At 43.3% G+C, this 10,728-nt stretch overlaps 1 protein-coding gene across 1 annotated transcript; it reads right to left on the reverse strand.

Annotated features, from left to right (window-relative positions):
* Positions 1-205: 205 nt before the first annotated feature.
* On the reverse strand, positions 206-7,663 carry LOC115833913 (leucine-rich repeat-containing protein 37B-like). Its single transcript, XM_030808732.1, has 6 exons — positions 7,554-7,663; positions 7,359-7,477; positions 5,297-5,437; positions 3,893-4,173; positions 3,186-3,290; positions 206-259 (listed from the first exon to the last, which is right to left on the reverse strand). Exons 1-6 carry the CDS (start codon positions 7,661-7,663, stop codon positions 206-208), a joined length of 810 nt encoding a protein of 269 aa, XP_030664592.1.
* Between the last annotated feature and the right edge of the window lie 3,065 nt (positions 7,664-10,728).

Here is a 10,728-nt window from a genome sequence, read left to right on the forward strand (position 1 = left end):
TCTCTTTAGTCAAATCTTCAGGAACCAGTTAATTACCATTAAAAATGATTTAACAAGCTATTTTTATTGTTAAAAAATCCTCGTTTTGAGGAACACAACCACAAAGTAATCATTGATTTAAGTAAAAAAAAAAAAATACTTAAAAATAAAATTTTAAAAACGTGGCTCCAGGCCATCCAGATGCCTTAACTTGGGCTCAGGGGTCTCACACTGATGAGTCTTCTTCATGTTTCTTTGATGCCCTTTTGTGGGCAAGAATCTATTTTGGGAGAAAACAGAATTAAGGTTATCTATCACAACAACCACTATCTCCAAATGCGTATTCATTCCTTTTATTCATTTTAAGTCTCATCTACCTGATGAGATAACTTATTTGAAGACAGGAATTGTATGCTGTTTAACAGTGCTTTGATTCTTCCACAGTTCAGTCATCCTTGCTACCTTGCAGGGGACTGGTTCTAGGATATCGCCCCCACACCATACCAGAATCTGTGGATGCTCAATCCCTTACATATAATGGTGCAGTATTTGCATATAACCAACACACCCACCTCCCATATACTTTATTTACTTAGAGACAGGATCACCCTTTGTCACTCAGGCTGGAGTGCAGTGTCACAATCACAGCTCACTGCAGCCTCAACCTCCTGGGCTCCAGTGATCTGCCCACCTCAGCCTCTTGAGTAGCTGGGACTACAGGTGTATACCACTACACCTGGCTAATTTTTTTATTTTTATTTTTATTAAAGACAAAGTCTCACTATGCTGCTCAGGTTGTTCTCCCAAAGTGTTGGGATTACAAGTGTGAGTCACCGTGCCTGGTCTCATGTACTTTAGGTCATCACTAATAAAATGTATAGATATTATATAACAGGCAACAGTTGTTATACTGTACTATTTGTATTTTTATTGTTTCTTTTTTCAAATATTCAGCCTCATCTAGTTGAATCTGAAGATGTGGACTTGCTGATGAAGAGGGCTGACTGTATCTAACTTCGGGTCTTGCATGCAGCTGGCACTTACTGCATTTTATTGACTGTTTTAGCTAACATTCAACGGACAATTCCTAATTTAAAAAACTCTTAAAAGTATGAAAAAAAGGAAACCTGCTCTAAAGTGGCAGGAAAACCAGCCTGGGCAACATAGCGAGATCTTGTCTCTAGAACAAAAGTTTTAAAATTTCTGCCTGTCTGTAGTCCCAGCCACTCTGGAAGCTGAGGCAGGAGGATCCCTTAAGCCCAGGAGTTTGAGGTTACAGTGAGCTAGATCACACCATTGCTCTCCAGTCTGGGTGACAACAAGGCCCTGAGAAAGAAAAAAAAAAGGAAAGGAAGGAAAGAGTGTAAGTATTGAAAAGGAAGAGATAAAACTATCATTATTTGCATATAAAATAATAAATGTTAGCCAAAGAAGCCTAAGAGAATCAACTAAGATTTTACTGGAAGTAATATGAGAATTCAGTATGGTGGCTAGATACAAAATCAAGAGAGCAGCACACAAACCTCAAATACTTTTCAGATGTGCCAATAACTAACTAGAAAATGGAAGAAAGATCCCATTTACAATGGCAATACAAATGTCTGAAGTATTTAGGAACAAAAATACAAAGATCTGTTATCTAACAAAAGACGTGTGAGATTTATATGATGAAAACCCTAAAACTCTTCTGAAAGACATTAACAAGAAATGAATACATGACATGAAATACGGTGTTCCTAGAATGTCGTACAGATGTCAATTCTCAAATTAATCTACAAATTTAAGGTAATCCTATTCAAATCCCAAGATAGTTTTCAGTGGTGGCTGTTTTTGAGACCGGGTCTCACTCTGTTCCCCAGGCTGGAGTGCAGCGGCCTGATCTTGGCTCACTGCATGCTCCACCTCCCAGGTTCACGCCATTCTCCTGCCTCAGCCTCACAAGTAGCTGTCACTACACGAGCCTGCCACCACACCCAGCTAATTTTTTGTATTTTTAGTAGAGACAGGCTTTCACTGTGTTAGCCAGGATGGTCTCGATCTCCTGACCTCGTGATCTGCCCGCCTTGACCTCCCAAAGTGCTGGGATTACACGCGTGAGCCACTGCACCTGGTCTATTCAGGGAAGGTTTCAAGCAGAAAGATGAACTGAGTTGGCTTTGGAGAGATTCACAGGACTCCCACAGGCAGAGTGAAATAAGGGAATTTTAGATGGACAAAGGCACAGACAAGAGCAGAAATGGGGATGGTGTGACTGGAGTATGGTGAGGGGCTGCTCTGGCTGGAATGGAGGGCTACCACAATAATGGAAATAGTAAATGAGGCAAATAAGGTTGGATTAGGAGCATAGCATCAAGGTTGCCACCTTATTAAGTCACTCTTCCAATATGCTAGCACTGGCCTGTTGGGAAAAGTAATATATCATGTAGTCAAACAAAAGGCAAAAAGAGGCAAGCTCCAGGAATGGGCACTGTAAACAGGACTCGCCCCAGAGTAGCCAGATGCAGGCTTTAGATATGTTGATGCAGGTTGAGCATCTCTAATCTGAGGGGGAATGTCTCATATGGTGTCCAAGAAATGGTGACACGTCTCACAGAGGGTCTAAGCTCAGGAGGGCTGGAGTATGAGACATTCCCCCTCCCCCATGAATTTAAACATATGGCCAAAAATTTTTTTTAAAAATGGCTACCGTGTAGTGCTTTAACTGGACCTATTTAGACAACGCCTTACACACTGGAGAAGGACGATACTATGTGAATCTAATAAGTCCACAAGACAATACTTCTCACTTTTGGCTGTCTTCTTCCTCTCCAGGGTGATGACAACTCCGTGAGGGTGGAGATTATATGTCTCTCATCATTTAAGCAACAAGGAAATAAATTAGTGGCAGAGTAAGGGGTGACTCGGTGAGTACATCCAATTGTTGACATAGTTTTGGGTGGGAGAAAGTTTGCCATTATGTCAACTTAACTTCTTAAAATAGTCTAGTGGAGTTAACTTGGTTTCATTTCACAGAGATCTCCTGGAAGCGAGGATCCTTTAAAAATCCTGGAATATACTTGCAGTAAAAGAACAAAGCATACCTCAGCCTTAAACGACAGAAGAAGAATGTCAAGTGGGAAAGTGACATTGGTTTTCAGTTTGTGGGTTCTGAATCCACACAAAGACAGGATTGTATTCTGAAAACCTGAATTAATTATTGTCCTTACCTCAATCAGACAAATCATTATAATCCAAATTGTTAGTATTACAGTCACAGATATTGCCAAGATGACTTCGTTGTTATAGCCATATCGTGGAACTTCTTTCATGAGCTTAAAAAAAAAAAAAGAAAAAGAAAGAACAATTAAAAAAAGAGAGAGAGAGAATGGAAGCTAACTTTTCAAAACCCCAGTATTCCAGTTGAGTAGCTTACAGGTTCTTTTGTTCTTTTTTATTTTTTTTTGAGACAGGATCTCACCTGTCACCCAGGCGGGAGTACAGTGGTGCGATCACAGTTCACTACAGACTTGACCTCCCTGGGCTCAGGTGATCCTCCCACCTCAGCCTCCAAGTAGCTGGGACTACAGGCATGTGTCACCACACCCAGCTAATTTTTGTATTTTTTGTGAAGACAGGGTTTCACTATATTGGCCAAGCTGGCCTCAAACTCCTGACCTCAAGTGATCCACCCACCTCGGCCTCCCAAAGTGCTGGGATTACAGGCGTGAGCCACCACCCCCGGGCTACAGTTCATCTTGTGCCGTAATCTATTTCACTGTCTACATGAGCAAAGTGGGAGATCACTGTCATGGCCTAAGTTACATGGCCAAGACAAGTTGTGGCCTGGGAGTCCCAGGTTCTCCTATGTGGGCACTGTCCTGGGATATGCTAAATGATCGGAAATCTGGGTCTCATGTTTCTGTGTGGTCCTCACCTCAGACGACTTCTGCTCTTTCTGTCCACTCTCAATATAGTTATCAGTTTTCCATTGGTCCGTATCCCATTCTGCCTTGGATGCCTTTGCTTCCTGCTGCTTGCTGAGAAGCTTCATCAGGAGGCCTGTTCGCAACATGAGCTTGGCACAGGTCATTTGCACATACGTTTCTGAACATTCCATTTTCAGGGTCCGGATAACATGAGACATGAACCTTCTCACATCCTCGTTGGGGATGAGGGACCGTAGCTGCTGGGTTAGCTGAATTTCAAACTGGTCACCTGGGGAGGAGAGCAATGGGTCATTGAAGCTTTTGGGCTCAGGGGACAGGTCAGTCCCCATGTTGTTGTGTTTCCATTTTGTGTCAGTTTGTGTAACAGTTGGCTCTAAGTTGAACGCAGTCCCAGCGGAAGCTGCCGCAGGAGGATGATTGTAGTTTGTGTTTTCAGAGATGGTGCCTTCTGGCATAACAGTGTTTTCCATAAAAACGTTTTCTTCAGAGGCATCTCTTGCAGCTGTGTCTTCTACATGAGTGTTTTCTATAAAACGTTCTGAAGGAGCAAATACTTCCAGAAGAGGGTTTTCTTGAGGACTCAGGTCTCCTAAGGATGAAAAAACCCCTTGTGAATTTATGAGGCTCTTCTCTGCAGACAACGGCGGCCTCTTTGGGAGCATGAGTCTATTGGAATGTGCGATTGGTTTAGCAGCCTCCATATTTTTAACCCTAGCCATTGCCGTTTCTAACATTAAATGGTGTAGGCTAAGTCTTTTGATCTGTCTCTGACCTGAGGTAGGGCTTTGCAGGGGCTAGAGGCAGAAGGCATGACCATGGAGAAGGGTTTCAGCGTAGAGGAGACTGCTGCCTTATGCTCTTGGGTGAACGAAGCTTAGTGTAGATGGTGTTTCCCGCTACCTTCTCAGGACCCTGCACTACGTGAGGCTGTTCCAGCTCCCTTGGGGCTGGACTCTCAAGCCTTTTCTCTTTGGCAGCATTGTCCACAAGTGCCTGGGCATCCTGTTCTTTCCTAGTGCTGTGCTTTCCCACCTCTTTGAAGTGTCTTTTCTGGATGCTCCTTGGGCCTGTGAGGACTCTGTTCACTCTCTGCAGGTTTTTGCCTACACCGTGAATCTTTACCAGGCTGTTTTCCTGTGGTTCAACAGTTTCTAGTTTATTTGGGAATATTTGATGTTTAAATTTGTTACCTAGAAGGTTGGACTGTGAGGGGCTCTTTCTGTTGTTTTTCAAAATACTCCAGAGCCTATCTCCACCTTGTACATTTGAAAAAAGCAGTTTAGCGAATGGTAATATGGATTCTGCATCTAGATTTCCTTCTGAGAAATAAGGGAAGATGTGTCTTAGTGCACTGATATCATCACTCTTGTCATTGGTGTCTAGCTGCTCACCCCCAAAGCCTGACAACTTGATGCCGCTGCTGTCTGAGGGCGCCTCCGACTCAATAGTCAGCTCAGTGCTTGTGTGCTGCTTCCGGGCTTGTAACACCTTCATGAACGCTCCTTCTGGATTCCCTACAGATGCTTCTTCAGCTGTCAGAAAAGAAGAGACTGTTTTCATCATGAAAAATCTTTGATCATCTTTCATACTCAGTCCATAGCTGTACGCCCCAGTCACACAGAGTAAGAGTCAGCAAACATTCGATTGCCATTCAGAGAGGAGAAACATACACCCAAACCTAAACCTATGAAATGGCAACAATGAAAGGAGGAAAAGACATCTTTTGAAAACATGGCCATCTACTTGGAACATTCCATAGTGTGACATAGAGTCACTCTGCTTAGGATTATTCCGTTGATCCCCAGGGGCCAATTGCCCAGTGCTCGGTCAAAGCCCAAGGTGGAAGACAAGTGCTTCCCTGATGAGCTGATGAGCTGGCCTCTCTGCAGACTGCTCCGTACCCTGTGCTGTCCTGCCTCATATGCAGAGAGAGCACAAGGCTCCCGCTCTCCTCATCCTCAGTGTGCCCGTGTTCTTGCTACCATCACAGCTGAATGCAATGAAAGGCGGTCCTCTGAGAGGAGCAGGGTGGAGATGCTAAAGTGGATGCTCCCTCCCACTGCTGATAGATCCTCATCTGCCATGTGCTCCACCCACCCACCCCATTCTCTGCTCCCACATATCATAGCCCCCATCACAAAAAGATGCGACATGGAAAAAAACACTGTGTCCACCTTAGTTCTCTTCTTAAATTTGGGCAAGGATCCAGGGTGTAGGTTAAGAGATTTTTAATTTGCCAGATTGTATGCCTATGTTGTTAAATATACAGTGAATCTATGGTATGATAGCAGTTTCTGGATAAACATTACTTGAGGTCCTAAATGCAGAAGGGAAAAAGCAACTTTTGTCAGATGCCTCCTTTGCTTTCATTTCATCTCTAATATTTTGGATGGGGAATCATCCAAAGCTTCTGACTGCATGAAGGTCAAGTGTGCCAGTGTGCAGCTGGGCTTCTTTTCCAGAACTAAAATATTTTGGGTGGTGCTGAAGGCCAGCGAGAAGTAAAGATTGCAAGAAAAGAGAAACATGGGCTTGGGGAAAACCCAGAATTGGGGACAGAAGACCTGGCACTAGGCTACAGCACTCAGCACCTGTGATCTTGTTTTTCCTCATCTGTAAAAGGAGATTAACAATGCTTTTCTGCCCACTTCTTGGGGAGAAGGGAAGAATATAATTGTTAAAAAAAAAAAGTTTTGAAAAATAAGCAACACTGTCTTTATAGAAGTAGCTAAGCATTATTAATTATCCACCCCATATCACTGGTAGATACCTGTATTCAAGAAGTCACATTTTAGAAGTCATGAAGTTGGTGCTAATAAACCTAATCTACAGAAAAACTCTTGAAAGCACTTGAGCATTTGTTCTGTGAATAGAAAGGTTTGAGATTCGGAGCAAATTCAGAGTTGGATGGACTAAGAATGGAAAAGCCCTCCATTCCATTAGAAGAGCCAGGTAGCAATTTCTGGTTATGGAACCAGAAGCTCTCAGGCTTCAAATAAAACAGCATCTCTTCTACTCTTATAAAATTGTAAAAACAAAAACAAAAACCGGATCTACATCTGCCCTAAAGGCAGAGAGTAGTTGAGACCTCATGGATATAAAACCAGCTTATCAACTACATTGCACTATATGAAGAAATTATCACTGGGGGCAAAGCACCAAGCAGAGAGCACAGTACACAGTGGGTGGATGTTCATGTTATTCCCTAGCCTTCCCATTCCTTTCTCTTGGTCCTGTATGCATATGGAACTCTTCCATGATTAAATTTTGTAATAATAACTGAGAACCTGACTCCCAGCAAGGAGTAGTTCAGAAGTTGAGGGAGTTTAAATCTGACTGAGTAAATTAAACAATTATATCATTAGCTTAAAATTTCATCAATAAAAAATAAAAATTTAAAAAACAAATACTTAAAATAATGTAACAATTTATCACCAGGCAATTTGGACTCACGACAATGTACGGTGTTAATCAGACATTCAATGTTGCAATGCAGCTTGACTGTCTCGCAGACAGCCTCAATGCTATTTTTAAATTGGCAGAGGCAGCAGGCCACATGGCTAGGTAAGATCCTATAGATGAAAACACAAAACGATAAATTAGTGGTAAAGCATTACTTGAGTAGGTAAAGGAGGCAGCCAACGCTACCACAGGGCTGGGCAAAAAGGCGTTACGGAGGCCTGTGGACTGGACAGTTGGGTACGAACCAGAAGGCCAATGGGAAGGAGGACACAGGTGCCCAACCGAAGGGTAAGCATGGCAGTGAGAATGGTATGCCTAGAATAAAGGTGTTGGGATTAGAATTGGGTGACACTGATCAGTAGTTTAATTCAGAGTCATCTCTTCCCGACTCAAAAGTCTCACTTTGGGCTGAAAGTACACCGAAAGAAGGTAGACTTCTAAGAAGAGTCTGAATAAGCCCCCAACTTCTGGAGGCCCTTTCTCAATTCCTGTTGGGAGTGGGAAATATTAGAAATTACTCTGGGCATTAAAAATAGCTCAGTGTAACCTGGATTGTGGGGTTAAAAAAAAATGGAGATTGCATTGGCTAAATCTGGACAATCTGAGCACTCAAAAGAATAACAACAATAAGCTACAACATAATCTATAAAAAATCCATGAGGAATGATATTAAAAAAGAGGGGGAGTTTTTCTTTAATGAAATCATGCTAGCTAATAAATGTAGAAGGAATGACAGAATTTTAAAAAGTGTCACTTTGCAACCACCAATGTAATAAAAATTCATTCAGACAAAGATTATCACTGATGGACAGTTGGGTGAAAAGACATTTGAGAACAGGATCTTCACTGATCTCAAAGTACCACCCCACAAATTTTGTATTAATTACCAAAGGGAAAAGTTATTTTTTATTTTTTTACGAGACAAGGTCTCACTCTGTCACCTAGGCTGAAGTACAGTGGCAAAATCATAGCTAACTGCAGCCTCGACCCCCTGGGCTCAAGTGACCCTCCAAATTCAGCCCCCCAGGTAGATGGGACTATAGGCTTGCACCACCATCCCAGCTAATTTTATTTTTTTATTTTTGTTATTTTTAGTAGAGACAGTGTTTCACCTTGTTGTTCAGGCTGGTCTAAAACTGGACTCAAGTGATTTGCCCATCTCGGCCTTCCAAAGTGCTGGGATTACAAGTGTGAGCCACCGCACCCAGCAAAATAACCACAGTGGAGAGATCTGGAAGATCACCTTAAACAAGTGATCAAACTTAGCATTATGAGCCACCTGGGGTCACGAGGCAGGAAAGATACGTCACCTGTGCAGTATTCTTCCCAAAGATGCTTAACTTGAATTTCATGTGGAAACAGAGAAATCCAGATTGTGGGACAACTTACAAGACAACTATCTTTGACTCTTAAAAAATGCCAATGTCATGAAAGATCAAAAAAAGTAGAGGCATGTTTTAGATTAAAGGAAATGAAGACATGACATGCAGTGCCTGATCTCTGACTGGATTCTGTAGTATTCTTTCATCTTTCGGCATGTTTGAATTTTTTTTCAAAATATAAATTTGGGCAAAAGAGATAACCAAGATAATTGATTAATTTATTGTTATGGCTTCTTGGGGGCAGTTTCAGAGAAATAAAAACAATCTCTGTAACTGGAATAAATTCTCAAGGTTAATCTTAAGCAGTATAGCATGGTCATTAAGAATACAGATTCCACAGCCAGACTAGGCTTAAATCCAAGCTCTGTGAATAATGTAAATTTGGGCAAATCGCTTAATCTCTGTTCCTTGGCCTTGTCATTATAATAGTACCTACCTCAAATGAGTTTTGAGGATTAAATGAATCTATACCTGAAAGATGTCTGGCACACACTGAGTGATCATAATGTTAACTACTATAATTATTACATTACAGAAGTTGTAGGGGGGCCTTTTCTGAGTCCTCTAAAAGGATGACTTTGTTAGGGCCACATTAAGACTGTGGAAACAGAAGAGTATTCAATGGATACATGAAGTCTGTGAGTCAGGGGTACAATGTATAGAGTTTTAGATTAAAACTGCATCCAATAAGTTGGCCTGATACATCTTTCAAACCTATAGAGGAATAATCACAAGTGACTAGTATTCCTTTGGGTCCAATAGAAGCCTCTGATCTTCATATAGATTGAATGTATCCAGAACCATAACCTAGCATTTTACTTATATAGCAACCTTAACTCTGACACAAAGATGTTTCTTTTGTTTGAGGCTGAGTCTCGCTCTGTTACACAGGCTGAGTGCAGTGGTGCAATCTCGGCTCACTGCAGCCTCTGTCTCCTGGGCTCAAGTGATCCTCCCGCCTCAGCCTCCTGAGTAGCTAGAACTGCAGGTGCGTGCCACCACGCTGGCTCATTTTTATATTTTTTGTAGAGATGGGGTTTCACCATGTTGCCCAGGCTGGTCTCAAACTCCGGAGCTCAAGCAACCCCCCTCTCCCTGGCCTCCCAAAGTGCTGGGATTACAGGCATGAGCCCAAATGTCCCATTGGGACATTTTCACAATTGTCCCAATCATAACATGGCTTAAAAAATTCAGAATCCAATCAAACATCAGACATTGCATTTAGTGTTCATGATTTTTTTTTTTTTTTTGTAGAAAGACCTTTAATACTTCTGTTTACAAAACTCAGGCATACATTTCAGTTTGTCCTGAACCTGCCCAAGGCTGTGTGCTCATCCCTGCCAGGGTGTCTGTGCCCTTCATGTACTGCTGACCACGAGGGGTGCAGAGCAGAGCCTGGGGTCCGGAGGCTTCGCTGGGCCTCAGTGGGAGGGGAATCTTAATGTGGCCCAGCCCAGAGGACCCTCCATTTCGTCGATTTTGGATTGGGCGACAGAGGAAGCAGATGTCAGGGATGCAGACATGCTGGCCTGGGCTCACTGGGCCTTTGTTCTTGGCCCTTAGCAGCACGGCTGGGGCTGTGGTCCCGTGCGAGGTGTGTTGGGGGGGTGTGTAGGTGGCTGGTGGTGGCAGCTTGTGCCAGAGTGACACAGGCTTCTGTGGGCCTGGCTGGGGGCAGTTAAAAAGCTGAAAAGGTACTTGGCTTTGTGAGGGTGAGGCTTGGGAGGCAGGGCCCTACCGGAGGCCATGTTCTCTGTCCTGCTTGCGGGGGAGGTAGAGGGGGAAGGTGGGGCAGATCCCAGCTGGCCTCTGTCTCCTGGCTGCAAGCTGACAGCAGGCCAGGGAAACAGTGAGGCCCTCTGCCCTGGCCCTGGGGAGACGGAGTGCATGTGTGAGGCTGGGGTACCGTGGCCCTGGAGTGGGGCTAGGGTTCATCGCCAGCAGCAGGCTTGTGGGGGATTTAAAACCAGGGTCCTGTC

This window comes from Nomascus leucogenys, unplaced genomic scaffold (genome assembly GCF_006542625.1).
Source record: "Nomascus leucogenys isolate Asia unplaced genomic scaffold, Asia_NLE_v1 000834F_83500_qpd_obj, whole genome shotgun sequence".
NCBI lineage: Eukaryota > Metazoa > Chordata > Mammalia > Primates > Hylobatidae > Nomascus > Nomascus leucogenys.

Bases quoted from the DNA above. Each gene is read 5' to 3' on its own strand.
- LOC115833913 (XM_030808732.1), bottom strand. From the start codon at position 7,663: ATGCTTACCCTTCGGTTGGGCACCTGTGTCCTCCTTCCCATTGGCCTT. The intron at 5,438-7,358 runs GTGAGTCCAAAT...CTTTTCTGACAG, and splicing joins GATTAACACCGTACATTGTC to CTGAAGAAGCATCTGTAGGG. The intron at 3,291-3,892 runs GTGAGGACCACA...TTTTTTTTTAAG, and splicing joins AAGAGCAGAAGTCGTCTGAG to CTCATGAAAGAAGTTCCACG.